The 24390-nt window shown below is 42.2% G+C and overlaps 1 protein-coding gene across 2 annotated transcripts in view; it reads left to right on the top strand.

Moving 5' to 3' along the window:
- stk11 (serine/threonine kinase 11) overlaps window positions 1–24390 on the top strand; it is a 43699-nt gene that overhangs the window by 5274 nt on the left and 14035 nt on the right. For both annotated transcript variants that reach the window (XM_080469972.1, XM_080469973.1), the window contains exons 2-7: window positions 4430–5220; window positions 11611–11694; window positions 13043–13132; window positions 13325–13457; window positions 14243–14379; window positions 14460–14587. In XM_080469972.1, coding sequence (XP_080326098.1) covers window positions 4937–5220; window positions 11611–11694; window positions 13043–13132; window positions 13325–13457; window positions 14243–14379; window positions 14460–14587 — 856 coding nt within the window. In that variant the 5' untranslated portion in view covers window positions 4430–4936. The remainder of the gene's footprint in view (window positions 1–4429; window positions 5221–11610; window positions 11695–13042; window positions 13133–13324; window positions 13458–14242; window positions 14380–14459; window positions 14588–24390) is intronic.

The following is a 24390-nucleotide window of genomic DNA, read 5'->3' as shown; positions in this document are numbered from 1 at the left end:
ATGATTTTCTTCATTTTTTTTGATTTCCCCGTAGGGATGAGAACCTTTCACATTTAAACCGATATGGTACCGGTACTCAACGGTACCAATTTTCAATACGTTTATGTGGTAATGCATGTTAATTTGTTTAATAATGAAATCTCAATTTTTCACTTTACCGTATTGAGAAATAAATATGGTAAATTGAAAAATGTAGATTTTATCACTTAACGAATATGTAAGAATAACATCTAACTGCTTGAATTGTAACGTTGCAGTTACACAAATTTCTTCAACATGAAAACCCTGAACTACAACTATGCAGTGTTTTTTCTTAATGCTCAAACTAAAAGCAGCTCCACGTCCTTCCTGTTCCTTTCCTCTCTGGAAACTCTGTGATGACGCTCCATGGAGGACAAACATCTAGTGCTAAACCAGGAGATTCCTCAGATTAGAAGTATTCCCACCGCTGGCCTCGCACGTCACAAATATTGCATTGAGCGTAATCTGCATGGTATTTTGAAAAGTGGAGCGTCTGGAGGGGTTCCCCTCCGCCATGCTGCTCCGTGGTCTGAAGCTGCTCCTCATGTCATTACACTCCTGTGCTGCAATGCTGGGTTCAAGTCTGGCTCTGAAAATCCACAACTCTTCCACTTCTCACAGTCACAAGAATGCCTTCAGGTACAAAAACATAGTACTGTTTGATTTTTCCGTGAATTGGTACTCAGTAGTACCAACAGAATTGATTCGGGACATATAACAGTACAGAATTCTGTACCCCACCCTAATACCCGGTTCGACTTTATACTTACCTTATCTTACCTTTTGAGACAAACATGTGTACATGTCATACCTGCCTGGAGAGAGTTTATTGCCTCCTCATTAAATCAACAATCATAATAATATTAAAGCAAACAGAGCTCTGGTATCGGGACTAGGGATGGGGCCAATCCAGTATCGGATTCTGAAACCAAAGTAATTCACGGATCCTGGTCTGCTTCATGTTACTGAAATGACTCCACAGTGTTTCCTTGCTGCTGCTCTGCTCGCTGGCTGCAAACTGTGGTAGGGATTTCTTGCCTCATAATAATCACGAGGTACCATGTATGTATTGCAGTCCACACAGGGGGTACCATGTATGTAGTAGTGCAGTCCACACAGGGGGCACCATGTATGTAGTGCAGTCCACACAGGGGGCACCATGTATGTAGCGTTTTGGTAGTTTGGCTGTCAGTTATGATTATTAATTATCAAAGACAGTTATTAATTATTATTATTGAAAATTGAATCTGATTTGTATCAGACACCTCGGGAGCTCCACCTGTGTAACAGGAAATTACAGCCAATCCAGTTCTGTCAGTCTGATAAAATAATCTAAACTGTTAACTTGGAATTTGAATTAATCGTTAAATTAATTACAATTACCACAATTAACAGTAAAGCTTGAAGGATTTTGGGGTTCTTGACACAGAAGAGTCGAGATTTCATTCACCTTTGTGCTCATTAATAAGACAGCAAGTATGATTCAAAAAATTATATTTCTTTAGTGTGTGTGTGTGTGTGTGTGTGTCTGTGTCTGTGTCTGTGTCTGTCAGTCAGAGCTAACATTGGTTTACAGGTTGATAACTACTCCTGATATCATGATCAATAGAATTCAGTCACTGTAGTAGAACCAGCATCTTCATCAAGGTAAACATCTATACAGAGCATCAGGATGAACTGATCTCACGTTCTCACCCAGGTGGTTGGTACCACTTCCTTCACCTCTCTGAAGAAGGAGTTTGGTTGTTGTCCAGGCTGAGAGAAGCTGCTGGTTCTGGAGCTGGTAGCAGGAGGAGGAGGAGGAAGAGAAGACCAAGTTGATGGTTCAGGAGAACAAGAAGACCAAGTTGATGGTTCAGGAGAACAAGAAGACCAAGTTGATGGTTCAGGAGAACAAGAAGACCAAGTTGATGGTTCAGGAGGAGAAGAAGACCAAGTTGATGATTCAGGAGGAGAAGAAGACCAAGTTGATGGTTCAGGAGAGTCTTCCTTTGCAGCCTCATGGTTGTTCCCTTGTCCAGACCAGAGGATCTGGTCGCTCAGGTCTGTGATGGTTTTATTGCTTGTTGAGGAAAAAGCACAAAGAGGTTCTGTGAGGTGTCGTTTCCTGGTCTTGTCCTGGAGGAACCGGTTGGTCTTCCCTGGTTGATGGGAGATCAGACGCTGGGTGCTGGTCTCTGGTCTCTGGATCCAAGGGAAGGTCTGACCCTGGTGGTCGGTCAGAAGAGGAGGTGAGGAGTTGAGGTCTTTGGTTGCAGACGTCTGGGGTTACCTGCTTCCAGCAACCTTCCTCCTCCGTTGAAAAGGAGGAGCAACGCTCTCTAGAGAACCTCTCCAAAAGGCTTTTGGTAAGGTGGGGGCATTTCAAGAAGTGGAATCCTGGGAGCCTCCACCAATTAGTGACTGGCTGAGTGCATTGGGGGGCAGTCAGTCTCCATTGAGCAAAAAGGGGGGGTGGATTTGCATGCATGGGACTGCAGTGGCAACAGGACCCCCCTGCGGTGAGATGCTCAGGGACAAATGAAGATTGTTTTTCATTAGAAATGAACCAACTTTCTGTGGTCTTGAGATCCCAACACTGGACTGGATTTCCTGAAGGGAGGCGGGTCTCAATGAGACCAGGAGGAATGAGTCAGGAAATCCATTCCACAGTTTGCAGCCAGCGAGCAGTCTAGGGAAGTAGCACTGTGCTATCCAACTTTTCATGGCAACATGTTGCTGTTTGGATGGATTATACTCTCAAAACACCACAAAGCAACACAGCAACATGCAATGTTTGCAAAGAAACAGCAATGTGCAATGTTTGCCAAGCAGCAGCAACATGGGTGTTTGCAAAGCAACGCGGCAACCTGGATGTTAGCAAAGCCGTAGCACAGCGAGGCGGCGCCCTGCAGCCAGACGTCAGCGTTTTCAAACTCCAGCACTGACATCAAAACAATGACCAGCAGCTCCTCCAGGCTGTCAGCAGGCGATTCACACCTCCGTGAAGCTGCGTCCTACTCCACGCTAAACTCCCTGAAAATAGTCCCAATGGTTGGAGCTGCGTTAGAGCTGGAAACATTGTGTTGCTGCTGCCTTGCTCAAGAGTTTCCCCAGGGATTAATGTGTATACTGTATATGTACAAATATATCTTTTCTTTTTAAATTTGGTGAGTGCAGCTTATGTTCATTTTTACAAAATAGTGTACACTGTACTGTCTGTGGCCCATATTGACGTGATCATCGACATCAACATTTTTCACAATTACACACTTAAATCATTATATTACTGTACAGGCAGAACATGTCCTACATTTTCAGCAAACTGCACCACATTCCTGTCCTGTCCATTCCTACATGACCCTGGTTCCTCTGGGTCACTTTTGAAGTGGATTCAGTGCAGTCTTTTTCGCAATCGCACTAAAATTACACCTAATTGAAATATTGCTGTCAAGGCAGATTTTTTAAAATTCCCTAAAAAATGTAATTGTTTTCAGCAAACTGCACCACATTCATGCTCTACATGACCCTGGTTCATCTGGGTCAGTTTTCAAATGGATTCACTGAAGCTTTTTTTCACAGTTACACCATAAAATACACCCAATACATGTACTGCAGTACAGACTGATTAAATAAATATCTCACAGGGACAATAAAAGTATATCTGAACTTATTCAGGATGGTGTAGTGACATTCTCTCTCTCTCTCTCTCTCTCTCTCTCTCTCCTCTCCCCCCCTTTAATTTCTGTATATATTTAAATAAATATCCAATCGCTTCCAACATGTACTTGTGTTTTTTTTTTTTTTTTTTAATCTCACACTAGTATAATAGAGCAGCCAGTGGATCCACATGCTGCACAAGGTGCCTTTGTTGTACACTGACCGCCTGCCGTACAGAATGTCTGTGGCGCTGCTGAATATTATGTCTTTGTCCTTATTAGTATGAGAGACTGACAGCAGGTCACCAAGAGGACCACCACCACTGATTTCTGCAGTACATGTACTTGTTTATTCAGAAAACAATTACAGAAACATATTACAATGTATTTGGTCGAATTCATACATTATCCAAGCTTAAACATTTCCATTAAACTTTGTGCAAGTAAAAAGTTGTTGAGCTCAAAATCCTTAATCAAGCCCTGATCAACATGTTACTCACCGCAATGCTTTGCATTTCAGTTTTTTTCTGTATTCGGTTAAACTTCACGTTTTATGGTCCTAATAATTTAAGGAGACCATATTAGACCTTTACTCATGACTGCTTTGGCTTTCAGAGTTTTCTACCGTCAATCTTCGTTTCCAGCTGCTTCTGTTCTGAGTTCTAACTGGTAAAAGGCCTGTGAAGTGTGAGGTTGTCTGGTGCTAGACTGGTGATGATAGTTAATAGAGAGCTAATGGATAATAAAGCTTAAATTCCTTTGTTTTCCAGGTACAGAGCAATAGTGTTGACATGGAGGACACCTGAGGACTGCTGGACACATCGGATGACTCGTTTGACCTCAAGCAGATTGGATCGATTCTGCTGCAGAGCTCCACTTGGATCCAGTCCAGCTGCTCACTCGTGTGTCCTGAGGGAAGGTACCATGGAACTGTTGACAGAAACACGGAGCTGCATGGTCTTTAATTGAGTCTGCCTCCATCTGACTCTGTCCGCTATTTATTTGATATCGAGGTGACGTAGCGCTGAGGACAACATTTGGCCCAGTTAAAAGCACGAACTCTTCACCTTCAGTTAAAAGAGCCCTCTTGTTTATAGATTAAGATTGACCAGCACCTCCGCCCCAGCTCTCCCATGTTCAGTATTCAGCCCGTAGAAATAAAGTAGTCTGCTCCCAGCCCAAACATTGCCGCTGGATTACTTCACAGGAACAACCTTTGCTATTTGTGGAGGTTTTTTGCACAGGAGGCTGAAGTTGTGGGCGTGGAGCCATCAGTCATGAGTACCGGAGAGCTGCATCATCTGGACTATTTAAATGAGAATGAACTGATGGAGATGGATACTTTTATTCACCGCATTGACTCTACTGAGGTAATCTATCAGCCACGGAGGAAGAGGGCGAAGCTCATCGGGAAGTACCTGATGGGGGATCTCCTAGGAGAGGGGTCTTATGGAAAAGTGAAAGAAATGCTGGACTCGGAAACACTTTGTCGCAGGGCTGTCAAGATACTGAAGAAGAAGAAGCTTCGGAGGATTCCCAACGGAGAAGCCAATGTGAAGAAGTGAGTGTTTTTGTATTTCTATCCCTGCACTCTCCATTCTCATGCATATCTCCAACAGGATCCCAACAACCTATCAGGGTGAGGCACCTTGCTAAGACCCTCTGCTGTTCTGTGGGTGCATTCTCCCAGCATTTAAAAGTTTAATCCACTCATATGCTCCATTTACAATGTCCAGAAGAGTTGGGTTTATGGTGAATCATTCCTGGTGAACTTTACACTCCGAGGCTTTAAGAAGACCCATTGTGCTCAGACAGACAGAGACATGGCAGTCAGGGAAGCCTGTTAGTCTTGTTGGCCTATTAATACACCACCTTCCTTCTTTGTGAGTCACATCTGGAATGTCGATCTGCATTGTGGTCAGTGCAGATCTACAGTGAGAAGCCCTGCAGAGCTTCAGACGGGCATTGGCTGGACCTTTTACGATCTGAGTCAGCATGATGAAAATCTGATAGATCTTCTTTTATAATGGCTGTGCCACCATGAAATGGACCAATCATGTCTGCTCTACTCTGATAGTGTTATGTTTTTGGCTGAACCATATACATCTCCTCACTTTCATTTTAAATTTCCTCTCCCAGAATCCACACAGGAAAAACCCAGATGCAATTTTAGTTGTTGATATACATCTCTAATACGTCGTCAAAACCTTTCTGAAGGAAATTCCTCATCACAGTCAAACACTTTTATTCCACGATTTAAATTTGGCAAATCATCCCTGGTTTGTTGACATCCTAGTGCCACGCAAATGATCAGCCATCGGTTTCACTACATTCAGACTTGTCTTGAGACTTCAAGACTCTTTGTTTGACATAGTCTGGAGGTTTTTCTCCCTGGATCGGTCAAATGTTGATATTCTGGCTGGAGCTGCCGCCATGCCGTCTTTGATATCCCAGAATCCCTTGGGGCAGGTTTCCCAATACGCCGTCAGTCAGGAAAGGTCAACACTTTGATGGATCCAGATTCTGGTTTGTCTGTAAACATCTGGACTTTGTGTGATGGAGTTGGGAAACTGCAGGTTGACATGAGTTGTTTTGGTGTGTTGCTTTATTCTCTGGGCAGAATCACACATTTATGGGAAGGACAGTTTAAAGATTGTTCTGCTAGAGAGGAACTTTAACCTGCAAAATCTCCACTGCGCGCATGATGACGGTCTCTTCTTAAACTGCACATTAACTTGTCCACCGTACTGAGAAGCCTCATTCCTCAGAACCAGTCCATGACCAAATAGACTTTTGTGCATTTTATTAGTTTATATTCACAATATTTAGTTCACACTACTAATTAAGTGAAAATGCACACAGCAAGACCTAATTACATGTGTAACATGTTTGCATATTAATCATAATAAATGTATCCCAAAATATGTTTTGGCATTACATTTATTCACTTATGTAATCCTACATTTGTTTGACCTCTTTCTATATTAATCATATTTTCTCGACTAAGTCACAACTAATGTATCACTACTGCCAAAGAATGCCTCAAGAAAAGAGAAAAACACAGAAGTTGTACTGGTATATCAGACACATTGATTTTTCCATCAAATTATAAAGAAAGCCCTCTGGGGCTTCAGTACAAACCACATTTTAGTGACGTTGCTGTTTTTGAATGTTTGTCTGAATATAAATCGCATGCTTGTAAATGGTGCGACTTGACAGCTAGGCTATATCGGATTCATTTATTCCTTGTGAGTTACTGAACTAAAGTAACTCCTCCAAAATATGTGTCTCTCCAAAGCTGTTAATCTGAGGGTAATCTGAGGTCCTCTTAAACTGGACCCAAACACTGAGGTGAGGTTCAGCTCAAGGAACCTGTGGCGGCAGTAATAAGATAGAAATGTGAAACTGATAAAACATTAATTCTGAGCGAATTAAGTGTTACGTGACAATCCCATTGACTGATAAGGACATTAACAAGTTTCACCAGCTGCTCCTCCTGCCGTCTGATGGTGGTTTCAAGTTTTTCAGGAAGAAGTCTCGACATGCTTTTAATCAGATTCAGAGGACTTGTGGTCGGTGCAGCTGCAGCTGATGAGTGTTTGAACACACGTTGGACTGCTGTCACATCCCGTCTGCAATGGCTGAACGAGCAGCACTAACTCAAACCTAGTACACAGGGATAGATCTTCTAGATCACTAGTCGAGCAGATTAGTGAGCCATGGGTTGCACTAGTCCTGCAGACTTTGCACTAGTCCCGCACCCAGTGAAATATATTTTGTTAAACAAATACAGTTTCATGTTACATTAAAATCCTGATCATAGAAATGATAGCTTTTTTTTAAATGCTCCATTTTGTGTTTGGCGGTACATCATCTTAGAGTTTTCTTCTTTTATGGTACACGGCAACAAACTAGAAAAACTAAACTCAGAATGTGGTCACCCCCTGCCTGGAATGCCTGTTCACCTCAATATATTCATTATTCAATGTTTCCAGGCCTTGACATTAAGGATTTTGACATCTTTGTACTTGTCCAAAGTTTAATGGAACTCTATAAGCTTGGGTAAAGTCTGAATTCCACCAATAAATCCATTGTAAAATGTTTCTGGAATTGTTGTTTGAATAAACTTGAGGTATATCTGACTCCAATTAAAAATGATTAGACAAACATAATAGGATATTACAAATTATTTTTACAGTTTAACTTCTTTCCATGAGAGTATCCATGCAGGTTCTGACATAGTACTGAAACATTTAGCCTATCAGAGTTCATTTACATATTTCATTTATTTACACATTAACACAGTCATTTCAATTACCTTAGAATAGTTGAAAACACTCTTTATTATATACAAGTACTGCATTAATGATTTAAAGGGAAGAATTAAATTCTTGTGCATACTAGAGGATTAATGAGTAAATAGTTTTAGACAGAAAATAAATTGTAGTATCATACATTAACTGACAGTATTCAGTGACTAGAGTACACCAATAAAAAGACACAAACTGATGCATGACAGAGTGCAGTACTGTAGAACACAAACTGACAAAATGTGGATCCAGTTTGTCACTAAAGTATTTAGAAAACAAATATTGAAGCACAATTCATGAACATTGAAAAGTTCTTATTTCAGGATTCTGATGGAGGGACAGCTTCAGGAACTTGCTCATCTATACTGCAGTAGGGAAGCACCGAGCCACGTTGTTTCACTTCTGATCTGATCCTGATACTTTAATTTGTATATCTGCTGATACTATTCTGATAGCAGAGCTCTGTTTGCTTTAATATTATTATTATTGTTGATTTTATATGAGGCTGTAATAAACTCCTCTCTACAGTAAAGTATGAAATGTACTAATGTATTAGGGTTGTTCGGTATACCAGTACTGTATTGGTATTGCCCTGCTGAGACCTTTAAAACGATACTATACTGGGCCCGGCCGGTACCGGTATCTATATTTTATTTTTCTTTAACGTCGCTGCGTAGTGTCACTGTGTTGTAATCTGCACAGAGGAGAGTCAGTCTCTCTGTGGGGGGAGCGTCGGCCGGCTGCTCTTCTTTCTGACTTTCATTCACTATGGATTTTGTAGACGTGGGAGCGGTGAATGACCGGGCATCCCTCTAGGAGAGCCTTCGTTGATGGAGGCTGCGCGTGACATACTTTTCTCTTTACACGATCGTGTGTGTGTGTGTGGGTGTTAGGGGGGTGTCAGGGTATCCTGACAACACTATAATGTATACATGTTTCCTGCGGCCGGTGGTGGACATCCTCTCTGTGCCTGCTCACTGCTTTCACTGTCTGAACATTCCTTTCTGCTTACACTGCGTTGCCATGGCGATGGGCATGCTTGTGCTGGCATTGATTGAGCGGCGTTGCTCACATTCACACAGCAACTCCCAGAATGCCGTGCCTGGAATTGCATGTGTGTGCGTGCGGCACAGTGTGCAGTGAGTTGTGAGTTGCTGCTCAGTCGCTGAAATCCTTTCAGCTCCGCACACTTGAACTCAGACTGGATGCACGGCAGCACTCACTGGAAATGAGATGAGCGGCGATGCTAATGCCGTTCGTTGGATGAGAGCTGGCTGAAGAGCACAGACAGGCTTTATTTCTTGTTCTAATAATAGCCCTGGTCCATGTCTGAGGCAGCAGTGCAGTGAAGCAGCAGTAACGTCTGAGAGTTGGAGCAGCCGAGGCCCAGAATATCCATGAGTCAGGAGGAAGACTGGATTAAGGCGAAGCACCCAAAGAGCTCGTAAACTGCAGTGATGAGAGAGGGGGGGGGGGGTTATTTATTTCAGGCTTCCCTCCTTGCAACTCGGACCTGTCATCCAGCGACACGTTAAATCACCAGTATTTCCACAAGTGAAAATACTGGTGAAAGGAACCAACCAATCGCTGCCATATTACCATGGAGATGAAATTATGAGTGGTTTCCTGCTGTGTTAATGCTGAAGGCACAGGTGACATACAGGATAATATTATTCTACATTCTAGGTTATTATGGACTTATCGTAGCTGTTGTGATGTCTATTTCTTTGTAGCTCCTGAGCAGAAGTCAGGATGAAAAAGAATGGGTGGAGGCTAAACTTGATGATGAGTGAATGAGTTGTTACTGCAGTGGAGACTAAATGAAATGATTGTGCTGAACCGTCAGTCTGACAGGTTTATTTGTAAGTACGTACCAGATATTTCAGTCAGATTTGTGCTGCATCCATCTGAGCTGATGTGGATCTGATCTCAGCTGAGCTTCACACGACAAATACACTCAAACTCCACCCAGAAAGGTTCCAACCTGGATTTAAAGTTCTTCTCCCACGATCCACTCAGGAAAAATGTTGGATCCAGTTTAGGTCGTTGGTGTCCATCTCTTAGACATTGTCAAAACCTTTCTGAGGGAAATTTGTCTTTACACTCAAACAAACACGTATTTTCAGCATTTATATTTCACGAAAGATATCCAGGTTTGTTTTAGCGTCACGGAAACGCTGCAAGATTCTTGAAGCAAGATCCCGTTTGACCACTGGATCTCTCCACATCTCTCTGGAAAAACCATCAGTTCCACTACATTCAGACTTTCTCCAGGATTCAAGACTCTTTCTTTGACAAAGTCTGGAGCTTTTTCTCCCTCAATCGGTCAAATGTTGATATTCTGGCAGGAGCTGCCACCACGCCAGGTTTCCCAAGATGGCGTCAGTCAGGAAACATCAACAGTTTGATGGTTTTTCTGTAAACTTCTGGACTTTGGTGTGAAGGATTTAGGAACCTGCAGGTTGGAATGACATGGTCTGGTCTGGTTTGTTCTCTGGACAGAATGTCTCCTTTATGGAAGGACAGGTTAAGGCTTGTTCTAGTAGAGGAACTTTAAACCCAGACCCTTCTTGTTATTGTTTTTTTTTTATACCTTTATTCCTACATTAAGTCTCATTGAGACATAATTTCTCCTGTTCTGAGGGCAGGCTCACTTTTCAATGTCCATGTCAGTTGATGCGTTGTCGTTGGTGTGTTGGGATATCAGACACGGATGGTTTGTAGCTGAATAACACTCCATTGGGGAAGAAAATGACTGGACGCTGTCTGATCTCTGGAGTTTTAACCGTGTGTCTCAATGGACTTTACAGTATTGCATTGAAAGGGTTTATTACTGCTTCCTTTATACTGCATCAACTATCGGTTCAGATCAGTGAAATCTTGGAAAGACGTGAGAAAGTGTTCAGGATCATGAGACTGTCATTAATGTTTACACTGAACTTGGTGAAAGAGGCTGTTTGTGGGTGAAATTGGATTTCTGTGTTGGATTGCTGGTGATTTAAACATCTCCAAGCGAGCTGCCGGGTTATTTGTCTACTTAATGACCAGGAATGAACTAGTACTCGTTTACTGGGGCTGAGCTGACCAAGTCCCACGGTGCCATGCTTTCCATGAAACTTTCGTCAGTCCCAGACAAAACCTTCTGCAACTTTCTGAAGCGTGTTCTAGCATTTGTTTCCTCTTTTTCTCTTTGAATTGCTGGAAAAATGTAAAGTGATTAAAGTACATAAATGAAGTCTGAGATACCAGCAGAGAATAGGTGATTCTATTAAATTGTGTGTGTGTGTGTGTGTGTGTGTATGTGTGTGTGTGTGTGTGTGTGTGTGTGTGTGTGTGTGTGTGTGTGTGTGTGTGTGTGTGTGTGTGTGTGTGTGTGTGTGTGTGTGTGTGTGTGTGTGTGTGTGTGTGTGTGTGTGTGTGTGTGTGTGTGTGTGTGTGTGTGTGTGTGTGTGTGTGTGTGTGTGTGTGTGTGTGTGTGTGTGTGTGTGTGTGTGTGTGTGTGTGTGTGTGTGTGTGTGTGTGTGTGTGTGTGTGTGTGTGTGTGTGTGTGTGTGTGTGTGTGTGTGTGTGTGTGTGTGTGTGTGTGTGTGTGTGTGTGTGTGTGTGTGATTTCTCATGCTCTTTCTTCTCTTTGTTTACAGAGAGATTCAGCTGCTAAGAAGACTCCAACACAAGAATGTGATTCAGTTGGTTGATGTGCTCTACAATGAAGAGAAGCAAAAAATATATCCTTTAATTCATTTCAAACATGTGTGCAATCACATACATAAAGTCATATCCATATAGTTTGTATAGGGTTAAACCTAAGTTGAATTTGAGTTGTATATATTAGTGCTCTCAATCGATTAAATTAATTAAACAAATTAATTGTACAATTTTCTGTAATTGTGATTAATCGCATAGTTTTTCTTCTGAAGACTGAAGCTTGTAATGGATATTTATTCAGGGAAAACCACAGAATTAATGTCGACTCAGCACACAGAGACTATCTTTAAATTCAAAGACTATTTTTTATAACCTCCTTTTAGCTTTTGGTGAAACTGTTTCTCTCAATGATCAGCAAAATAATACAAACATGAATTAATTAATAAACATCTAACATCAGTCTGGGTTTTCTTAGAGTGCAGCTCCACCACTTTGGGGATTTAATACTTCTAGAAACAAAGTGGTAAACTTATTACATGAACTAAGTGGCAGTAATACATACACACACACACACACACACACACACACACACACACACACACACAGTATAGAGGAGAGCCAGGGAAAGAGGATAAATTAATATTTTAGCAGTATTTCCTCCAGCTTTAGCAGTTTGGAGGCTCCTGGTCAGCCAACATGGCAACCTGCTGTTTGGCTGCAGAATTACTTCTGTGGTCGTTAAATTCGGCTTTTCAAAGTAAAACTAATGACTTTTACTTTTTCAATCAGCCGTCAGGAAACTTTAAAGTGAAAATTTCTACCTTAATATTATTCCACTGAGTACTATGCTGCTCTGTGGTCACAGTGCTGCACCCAGAGACGCTCATGATGCTGCTCTGGTAAGGGAGTTAAAAAAACAATAAACTGTGTTAATTATGTAAAAAGAAATGTAACGAGTTAAACATTTCAACTCAATTAATTACATTAATGCGGGGGTTTTTGACAGCACTAACATATATATATATATATATATATATATATATATATATATATATATATCCCTTTTGATGAGAATATAAATAAATAGCTTATGAAAATAGTCAGACAAAAGATGATGTATATTTAAGTATACCCACACACTTATAAATATTCATATTCATAAATACATACCTCATATATCTGAGCAACATGCCTGAAAAGTGGTAGAAAGCAGTAAAACTGCTCAAATTCTACCCTTTCTCCAATATTCAATAGTTATATTTTATTATTATCTTTCTGAATTATCCTTCATAGGCTAATTAACATGAGTCGTGTCTGAATCCTATTTTCACTTTTAAGCCTCACAGCTTGACAGCTTCCTAATTGCTTTACATTATTGAAGCAAAAGTTTGTTTGACTTGGCAAGTTTTCACTTGACTCCCAACTTACGTATATGGTGATGGAGTATTGCGTTTGTGGGATGCAAGAAATGCTGGACAGCGTCCCAGAGAAAAGGTTTCCAGTATTTCAAGCTCACGGGTGAGTCTTGGTTTTGCTCGGGCTCTGCTCTCTCTGCTATATTTAGCCTAAGCTCCAGGCCTAAGTTTAGATGGGAGCCTGCAGGGCCCCTGCTGTTCAAATAACTGACCACAGACTGTGTGATGGTACTGATAAATAGTGTCCACTGTGTCTATAAGCCTATCTGCTCTGCTCTCTCATCTCTTTTTGCAGGTACTTTTGCCAACTCTTAGATGGCCTTGAATATTTGCACAGCCAGGGAATAGTTCACAAAGACATTAAACCAGGGAATCTGCTGCTGACCACGGATGGCGCACTTAAAATCTCCGACCTGGGAGTAGCAGAGGTGAGTCCGGACCGGACTGTGTGGTTCTTTAACCTTACAGGACCTTAAACACTCCAATCCTCCAACTCCATGATGTTACACTTCCTCATGTTTTTTTTTGTTTTGTTTTTCAAAATGAACCATGAATGTCATCGGCTGTTGAGATCCAGAGAGATGACATTCATTTGAAATATCTTGAGTTTTCATAGAAAACCTGTTAAACATCTGGTTTTGCACTCTGTCTTCATTTTTATTCTAGCTCATCTTTACTTTGCTTACTGTAAATTTAGATTTTAAAAATGTGTGTTTTGATGACACTGAGTTGAATGACTGTGGCAACTCCCTGACCCTCTGAGTCTCTGCTCTTAATGCCTCCACTGAAGTTCACTTGAATTTGAGTTGTATTGATTTAGTCTGTAGAGGGGATAAACCTGCAGCAGCTCATAAAGATCATTCAAAGAAAGGATTAAACCTTGATTTTCCTGTGCTTTCCCAAATGAAGAATGTCTGAAAGAAAATCAACAATCAGTTTTCTGCTCTCCAGTGTTTTATTCAACTTTGTGCATGTTTACGAGGATCTGATGCTTCATTATCTCTGAGGACGTTAAAAAATGATATTGGGACATTTCAAGTCAATTGCATTTGTGGGATTGGCAGCAGAGTGAGCAGCAACCATGAAACATCTGCCAAAATCTGAGTAACTTCAATAATTAAGGATTGTGAACTCCTTTGTTCACGTCTGAAGAGGCATTAACGGACCCCAGAGAATTGACCCCAGGATAAAGTCTGCTGCCTCCGTCTTTCAGGCCCTTCACCCCTTTGCAGAGAATGACACGTGTTGTACCAGCCAGGGCTCGCCAGCCTTTCAGCCTCCAGAGATCGCCAATGGACTGGATACCTTTTCAGGCTTTAAAGTGGACATTTGGTCTGCTGGAGTAACACTGTGAGTGGCCCTTTGTGCATGTTCCCTTTCATAGCGTTGTAAAGCCGCTGGTTGCTCCTGACTCTGTCCTCTTGTCTCAGATACAACATTACAACCAGTCTGTATCCGTTTGAGGGAGACAACATCTATAAGCTATTTGAAAACATTGGAAAAGGAGACTACACTATCCCTGAGGAGTGTGGCCCCCTGCTGTCGGACCTGCTGCGAGGTGAGTGCTGGACACCACGACGGGTCGGGACCATGACGTAGTTGCCGTTGAGGTGTTAGTTTAGGATCGGGCCAGCAGTGGCTGGACTCATAGTTCAATATAGTTTTAAAGCTGCAATTTCTTTTTTTATTATACTTTTTTTTATAAGCAGAATTTCAGGTATAGATTGACCAAACAATAAATAAACAAATAAATAAAAGAACAATAAACAGCCAAATGTAACAGAGAAACCAAGCCTGTAGGAAGGAGTTAATAGTGATAGAAAATAAAGTATCAGTCACAGTATTTTTCTTCATTTCAGCATGGCCAATGTCCTGACAGTGCCTTTCCATAAAGTCACCATTTCTGCCATCTTTTTATAAATGAATCTTCCCTTAATTCCAACATAAAAGTCAATCTTTCCATTGACTTTATTTCTTCAATCTGCCCGAACCAATGTTTCCGCGTAGGAGGGTGGGCTTTAAACCACTTCTTAGTTATTGTTTTTCTTGATGCTGTAAGAAGAGTCCGAACCAGATATTAGTCTTCCTTCAATGTAGCTGGAAAAACATGGCCAAAGTACAAAACATTGCATGAGAATGGAATGTCAGAACCAAGTACAGCAACCAAGACAGACTGTATATCTTTCCAGAATGATTTCAGTTTTACACCAGTCCAGAAAAGGTGTGTCTTTACAGCCACATTGTCTCCAGCAGGGCTGAGGCTCTGAAGAGGCCTCACTGCTGATCTTAGGTGGAACGAAATCTCTATTAAATTAGTTCAAATAAAGATCCTGAGCTGCTGAGAACTTGTAGAAGTATGTTGAGATTCACACATTTGATACTGTTGAGATGTTTACATTCAGTTTGTTTTCCCATCTGAGTTTCAGATGTAGTGATGAAATACCTCCACATTCTCTCATGTTTTCATGGAGGATAGAAGTGACCTTAAGACATTCACTGTTTGACCTGTATGCATGGGTTCTAATTTCATTCACAGGGTTTATTTCTTTTGGGTCCTCCATCTTCAATTCATTATTGTAGTAGTCTCTAAACTGAATGTACCTAAACAAATCCCTACTATGGAGGGAAAACTTTTCCTTTAGCGTTTGAAATGACTGCAGTTCATTATTCTCTGACGGGACACACCGCCCTCATACCTTCAGCTGCCCATTTCCTGAATGTGAAGTCATTATCTCTTGGTTTAAACTGAATATCAAAGGCTATCCATCGAAGTACACTGTTGTCTCTTATTAATTTATATTGCTTGACAAATTTAAACCCCATCCATAGTGTTCCATCAGTTATCCAGTCTATCTTGTCTTTGATTAATGAAGGAATTTCTTTTTCTCCAATAGCCGACTGTATCGGGGAGCCGTCCACATCTATCTCTATTTCCTTCCATCTTGCAAAGTATTTGTTGTTACACCAGAGATACAAGTATTTCAAATATTATTTCAAATTTGGGCGTGCCAATCCTCCTTTACATTTGGCCAGTTGTAGTGTTGAGTATCTTACTCTGGGCCTCCTTCCATTCCAGATAAATCTTGAAAAACTTTATCCCACAATCCAAAAGGACTTTGGGGGACCTCTACTGGCAAAGCTTGGAATAGGTACAGCGGGCTAGGGACAATGTTCATAATAATTACACCAATCCTGCTGTCAAAGTCCAGTGGGTAGGTAGCCCATCTTTCAATATCGATTTTAATATTTTGAACAATTGGATTATAGTTTGCCTCTCATAATTTAGATTTTTTACGAGATTTATGCCTAAATATTTTATTGATTCCATATCCCATTGTAGATTATACCTACATTTCATTGCCTCTGTCGACTTATAGTTAAATGACAAAAGTTGTGTAATTGCAATATTCACCTTGTAACCAGCGTAATAATTGAAGTCTTCCAGCAGGGAGGTTTCAGGCTCGGTTAAGTTCAGTAAAATGTCATAAGCAAATATACTAATTAAATGACCCTTATTTCTAAGTGTGATTCCCTGAATGTGGCCATGTTGGCAGATTGCCTGGGCCAGTGGTTCATTATAGAAAGCAAATAATGCAGGACTAAGGCAACAGCCCTGTCTAGTCCCTCCTTCCAATGCGATTGCTGGAGATGGAGATCCCTTGATTTTTATGGTCGCTGTTGGTTTCTGGTAGAGTGTTTTAATACTGGGTACCGATTGTTCATTGAAGCCAAATTTATCTAATGTTTGGTATAGGAATTGCCAATTCACTCTATCGAAGGACTTGTCGACATCTAAGCTGAGGAGTATTGCAGCGGTACCGTTTTGTTCTATTTGGTCTCTTACATGTAATGTCCTTCCAATATTGTCTTGTGTTTGCCGAGTTTTCACAAATCTTGTTTGATCTTCATCAGTTATTTCCGGGAGATTTCCAAGTCTTTTTGCGATAATTGCAGTGTAAAGTTTATAATCTACGTTAAGAATTGGAATTGGTTTATAGTTATATGTATATTCCTGATCTTTCCGCTCCTTTGGAATCGCTGTAATGATTGCCATGATGGCGGAAGTTTACCTTCTTCTTTGATGAGATCATTTCAATAAAAGATTGTTATATTCTATGGCTTTCTTTTTTTGTTTGAGGCTGCAAAAGCAATCAGTTTGCCATGTAATACTGCCTTCAGTGAGTCCCACAGTATAGAAGGATCTACTGTACCATTATTGTTGAATTCCAAATATTCTTTTATTTCCAGTTTAATCAATTCCACAGTTTTTTTGTTGTTTATCATTCCTACAATTAGTCTCCGAGCTGTATTCTTCCTCCTTTTATCTAAGTGAACTGTAAGGTAAACTGCACTGTCATCAGATATATCAGAAACCCGTATTCTACATTCTTTCACCCTATAACAATCACTTTTTGGCATTCAAAAACAATCTAACCTAGAGTATGTTTTATGTGGAAACGAGTAGTGAGTATACTTCCTGTCTCGGGGGTGAACATATCTCCAGACATCAGTAAATCCAATTTCTCCACAAACTGTGGTGATAAATTTTGATATATTATTCTTAGTTTTCATCTGATTAGTTGTATCAAGGTATTGGTACATTAGAATCTCCACCACATATCCAGATCCCCTCTGCTTCTAGAGCTATAACATCAAAACATGATTCAAAAATAATGTCTTACTGCCAGGAGGTGCATAAAAATGAATTAAAGTTTCTATATCTTCCTCCAACTTCCCCTTTAAGATAAGGTATATTCCCTCTTTTTCCTTTATTTCCTTGTAAGGTTCAAACTCGGCTCCATTAGTTACCAGAATTGCAATCCCTCTTCTGTGACTTTGTACTTATGAGTTATAATAGGGTTTTTTAAAGCCATATTGTTTTGATTTCTCGTCTTGTATTTGAGTTTGATGTGTCTCTTAAAAAAGTAATAAAACCCCAAACTGCCCCCATTGGAGTGACGGTGCCTTGCACGGCTACAGCCTCCAATGGAGTGTGAATGTGTGAATGTGATGAGCTGTGTAAAGCGCTTTGGGGCTGTTGTCAGCGAAAGGGTGCTATAGAAGTTAGTCTATTTATCATTTATTTATCTTTTTAACTTGGCCATTGCTTTTGTTCTTTTAATCTTTTAATCGTATCTTTCCCAATCCATTCACATTAAATGACTCTAGCTTTACCTGATTTGACTGAACAGGACTAAACTTAAAATATCCCATACTATTACATTTCAACAGGCTGAACTTAGGGACTTTAAATGAGAACAACTGGAACATAGGAACAAGCTTGATTTGATTTGATTTATTTATTTATTTTGAACGAATGAACAATTTAAAATGAGTTGAAACAAATGGAAAAGAAAGAAAAGGAAAATAATTATTCAAAAATAAAAAAGCCCATTTTGATATAATACTCTTTGACTGGTTCGAAAAGGGAAAGGAGGAAGCCTCAGCTGATTAAGTCCTTCCCCCAAGGAACGGCTTACAACAAGCAGAAAAAAACAAAACGCAAATAATGGCACGCCCAAAGTCTGAAGAACATTCCCCAGATTTGTATGGGGGGGGGGGCTTCCTCATAGAAAGGGCCCCCTCTCAGGTTGCTACAAGTGTGTGTGTCTGAAATACAGGATCCGAGCCAGCGCTGAACTCCTGTTACTCTTGAGTGTCGGCGTACGAGTGCAATATGGAGTGATAGGGAGGCGCTGCAGCTGCTCCAGCAGCTGTCCACTGCTGCCTGCTTCCTCCGGCACTTCCACGCTGTACCCGTGCCGTCTGAGCTGCTGTGCAGCCTCCCAGGCGCTGCTCTACACCTCCACACCGCTATCCCAGTGGATGTGCATCTTATTGTGTGGTTCTTGAAGCAGGTACCGTCGTCTTTCAGGCTATATGCTTTACGCTGCTGAAGGCCGTGTAATCATGATCAAAATAAAGATTACGATTTTCTGTCGCCATGCTTATTGGATGATCATCTCCTTAGTGCTACACTGCTGGAATTTTATTATGATGGATCTTGGGAGGGGGGGTTAGAGCCTGGTTAAGTGCCAGAGTTCTGTGGGCACGCTGTATCTGCAAATCAACATCTTCAACCAGTTTGAGTTCAGTCTGGAGCAACTTTGCAATAAACTCCTTCACTGCTCCACCCTCCACGCTCTCTGGGCCACCGTGTATCCGCAGCTTGTTTTTTCTGGTTCTCGATTCCAAGTCGATCAATTTATCTTCCAGTTTCTTTTGGTCCTGTATCGTTTTGTTGAAGAGCGTTATCAGCTGCCACACTCCACGTTTCCCTGTCATTGATCCGCCTGGCCACTTCACTAATTGTCTCACTCTGCTCCTGCATGGTGAGCATATTAGTTTCAAGTTGTTAATTAACTTCTCGTTTGAAGTCCAGAAACTCTTCTCTCATGTCTCGCTTGATTTCTTCTTGAAATAATTTGAGGTCTCGTTTTAACTCGGACTGAAAGTCGCGGATCTGCTTGCTTAAAGTTTCAAACCCAGTGTGTTCTGCTGCACCATCGTCATGGTGGCGTTCCTCCCTGTGTGTGCTGCTGCACCATCGTCATGGTGGCGTTCCTCCCGGTGTGTGCTGCTGCACCATCGTCATGGTGGCGTTCCTCCCGGTGTGTGCTGCTGCACCATCGTCATGGTGGCGTTCCTCCCTGTGTGTGCTGCTGCACCATCGTCATGGTGGCGTTCCTCCCTGTGTGTGCTGCTGCACCATCGACATGGTGGCGTTCCTCCCTGTGTGTGCTGCTGCACCATCGTCATGGTGGCGTTCCTCCCTGTGTGTGCTGCTGCACCATCGACATGGTGGCGTTCCTCCAGGTGTGTGCTGCTGCACCATCGCCATGGTGGCGTTCCTCCCTGTGTGTGCTGCTGCACCATCGCCATGGTGGCGTTCCTCCCGGTGTGTGCTGCTGCACCATCGTCATGGTGGCGTTCCTCCCTGTGTGTGCTGCTGCACCATCGACATGGTGGCGTTCCTCCCTGTGTGTGCTGCTGCACCATCGTCATGGTGGCGTTCCTCCCTGTGTGTGCTGCTGCACCATCGACATGGTGGCGTTCCTCCAGGTGTGTGCTGCTGCACCATCGCCATGGTGGCGTTCCTCCACCGGCATGTCTTCTGAGGTTTGTGCTCAGTTTAAGTCCTTTGCCAGTTTATCCAACGTCCCTTTGTTTCTTCCTTTACTTGCCCCCTTCATAGTCCTTACATATGCAAGTTGAGTAGTTTTGTCTCAGGGGGTTTAAAAACACCGTCTGGTGGGAGCTCGGTGCTCAGCCTGCCATCCAGCTCTGGAGCCAACCAGAAGTCAGAAAAGCTGCAACTTCAAGGTTGATATCGCAAAGTGTGGGGTCATTGTATGTGAAAATATAATTTCTTAAGCTTCCTCTTACCAATAGGTGGTGCTATGACTATGAACATACTTTAGCATATGGATGTGTTCAGGGCAGCACTGTGATGACGCACCTGACGTTTCAGGCAAATTGCAGCATGTCGAGTTACACATCACTTCCTGTTTCATGGCGAACCATCGTTGCAGCGCCATGGCCACGCCCTTTGAGATTATACTTTCATTTTGATGAGTTTTCCTCTGGAAGGCCTGCTGTATGTACTGACCAAGTTTCAAGTCTCTAAGACTTCCCCCCGAGGAGGACTGTGTTTCAAACGTTTCACACATCATGTAAAATGGCGGCCTTCCTGTTGGTTCCTGTGGCACACTAGTGTGCCGTGAGAGATCGTCAGGTGTGTCGTGGGAAATGATCTAATATCACCTAATTAACCATTGTCGGGTGTCTGTGCTGTAATAAAGTGTGGCAGATAATGTAATACTCTTCTATTTCAGTGGGTGGCAGCAGAGGGCGATAAATGCCTGGAAAGACAAGAGAGTTAGCGCTGCGCGACACGTGACATTGACAGTTTGGGATCACAGCAAGACGAGGCGAGAAAGTGACAGTGATGGAGAAGTTTTTGAGAAGGGAAAATGCAAATGAACAGGGTCCTGGACAAAATTGTGACCCAGATGAAGGCCCTAGTATGAGTGGTCGACAAAAGAAAAAAGACAAGACGGTGAGCTCGAGGCAATACAGTGAAAGCTATCTTTACTTTGGATTTACTTTAACCCGGGATGCGACAGCACCGACTCCGCTGTGCTTGGTGTGTGGTGAGAAGCTATCCAATAGCGCCATGGTGCCAAGCAAGCTCAAACGCCATCTCCAAACGAAACACCCTTCCGTTCAAAACAAGCCGATGCACTAGTTTGTACGCTTACGTACAAACAACGAGAAACAGGCAACTTTTCTGAGAAAAACCACAAAGGTAAACGAGAGAGCCCTCAAAGCTAGCTACCTTGTTGCTGAACTCGTAGCTAAATCCAAAAAGTCCCCCACTGTGGCAGAAACATTAATACTGCCAGCTTGTAAAGCCATTGTAAAGGAGATGCTCGGCCAAAGAGAGAGCTAAAGTGCCTCTCTCAGATAACACAATTGCCAGACGTATTGATGACATGTCTGCAGACATCCAAACTGTTGTTTTGGAAAAGATGCGCATCAGTAAGAAATTTGCTTTGCAACTTGATGAGTCGACGGATATTAGTGGACATTGTCAGCTCTTGGCCAATGTGCGTTTTGTGGATGGAGAAGCCATTAGAGAAAACTTCCTATTTTGCAAGGTACTGCCAGAAAAACCAACAGGAGAGGAAATATTTCGGGTCACGTCGGAATATCTTGACAAAAGCGGGCTTACGTGGGAAAACTGCACAGGTGTCTGCAATGATGGAGCCGCAGCCATGGTCAGGCGCATCAAAGGCTTCGTAAGTAGGGTCAAAGAAAGAAACCCAGATGTTATGGTTACGCACTGTTTTTTGCACCGTGAGGCCCTCGTTGCAAAGACCTTACCAGCAGATCTAGCTCCTGTGTTGGATGATGTTGTGCGCATAGTGAACTTTGTGAAGACGCGACCCTTTGAAATGTTGCTTATTTGCGTCTTTGTGTGAGGAAATGGGAGCGGAACATAAAGTCTTATTGCTCCACACGGAGGTCCGGTGGCTGTCACGCGGCAAAGTGCTGGCCCGTGTGCACGAGCTGCGAGAGGAACTTAAAGTATTTCTGACAAATGAGAGGTCTGATTACTCAAAGCTGCTTGCAAGTAATGAGTGGTATGCAAAGCTGGCATACCTGGCTGATATATTTCATCATCTGAATGAACTGAACACACGGATGCAAGGCCGAAATGAAAACCTGCTGACAAGCACTGATAAAATGAATGGATTCCGTTTAAAGGTGCAGCTCTGGCAACAACATGTGCAGCGTGGCAACCTTGAGATGTTCCCACTCACCGAGAAACTGCATGATGGCAACACTGCTGCAATGTGCCAGGTGATTGGCACACATTTGAAAACTCTTGAGGAGAAGTTGTCATTTTATTTCTCTTCAGCCTTCACAGAATGCCTTGACTGGGTTAGGGACCCATACAGCTCAGCATCCGTTGCTGGACAGGACCTGACTTTAAAGGAGCAAGAGGAACTCATTGAACTGAAACAAGATGGTGGTTTAAAGCTAAACTTTGCTGATCTTCCTTTGGACAGTTTTTGGTTATCTGTTGCCAAGGAGTTCCCCATTCTGGCCAACAAAGCTATTTTGACATTACTGCCGTTTTCAACCACATATCTATGTGAGCTGAGCTTCTCAAGCTTGACTGCGATAAAAACTAAAAACAGAGAGAGACTGAGAGCTGTTGAGGAAGAGCTTCGTGTGTGTCTTTCTACCATTCCTGCCGGGATATCCATTTTGTGTTCATCAAAACAGGCCCAGCTTTCACACTGAGTATAAATACATTTAGAAACTATATTATGAACTATATGTATTATATGTACTGTGTTAGTGTCATTTTGGTTGGTGGTGTGCCCCAGGATTTTGTAAATGTAAAAAATGTGCCGCGGCTCAAAAAAGGTTGAAAATCACTGGGTTAGAGTCTGGGTGTCAGCTCGACGTGCTGTATACGTCTACCACATGTCCAGGGCAGAGGTGAAACTTCAACAGGTTGCTTGTTTTAGATGTTACAAACGTGAAAACAATGTAGGGGGTGCTATGGACACATGCACTGTGCATGAAATATAAAATGGCTCACTACTTCTGACGTGTGTCAATGTTTCACGAAGGTTTGAGCTCCTTTAGGCCGTCAAAAAAGTAGCAGTTTGCGCAATAGAAGAAAGTAAATAATGATAATAATCCCTTGCATTCCAATAGAGTGTTGGACCCTAATTAAATAGCTCTGTTACGCATGTTTGAGTTCTGTGTCAAGCTTCGGGGTGCAACGTAATGAATTCATTTAACAACATTTCTTCTGCCGCTGAATCGGTTTTTATTTCAGTGGCTGTTTCCCTTAAATGGCTGCAGTGCAGCGATAAAGGTCAGGCTGGCCGTGGAAAAGAGCTGCTGCTTGTTGACCTGATATACAGCTCTGGAAGAAAGTAAGAGACCACTGCAAAATGATCCGTTTCTCTGATTTTATGTGTTCGAGTAAAATGAACCTTTCGTTCTATAAACTACTGACAACATTTAGAGCCTTTATTAGCTGTGTGGCATGGAGCGTTGTCCTGCTGGGAGAAGGCCAGGGCTGATTTTTTTGCCCCAGTCCACCCCTGCTTGTCTGCCTCTCCAGGTCTCTGTCTAACCATTAGACGACCAGGTGTTGGGCAAAGCTGGAATTTGGTGGAGGATCAGTGATGGTCTGGGGGGCTTCAGCCAGGCTGGAATTGGGCAGATTTGTCTTTGTGAAGGACGCATGAATCAAGACACGTACAAAGTTATCCTGGAAGAAAACCTGCTTCCTTCTGCTCTGACGATGTTCCCCAACTCTGAGGATCGGTTCTTCCAGCAGGACAATGCTCCACGCCAAACAGCTCGGTCAATCAAGATCTAGACCCTGTCATGGCCAGCCCAACCTCCAGACCTGAACCCCATTGAAAACCTCTGGAATGTGATCAAGAGGAAGATGGAGGGTCACAAACCATCAGACAAGCTGAGCTACTGGAGTTCTGAGCCAGCAGTGGAATAAAGTCTCCCAAGAACCATGACAGACTGGTGGAGAGCATGACAAGAACCATGACAGCTGGGATTAAGAATCATGCTTATTCCACCAAATATGGAGTTCTGAACTCTTCCTGGGTGAAAACTTTAGTATTGTTTGGTTTTAAAATGGATATGATCTTGTTTTCTTCTCATTATTTGAGGTGTGAAAACATTGCATCTTTTTTGTTATTTTGACCATTTCTCATTTTCTGCTAATAAATGCTCTAAATGACAATATTCTTATTTGGAATTTGGGAGAAATGTTGTCAGTAGTTTATAGAATGAAACAAAAATGTTCAT

Source organism: Lipophrys pholis (genome assembly GCF_963383615.2).
Source record: "Lipophrys pholis genome assembly, chromosome: 1".
NCBI lineage: Eukaryota > Metazoa > Chordata > Actinopteri > Blenniiformes > Blenniidae > Lipophrys > Lipophrys pholis.
This window is presented reverse-complemented; position numbering and strand designations above follow the sequence as displayed.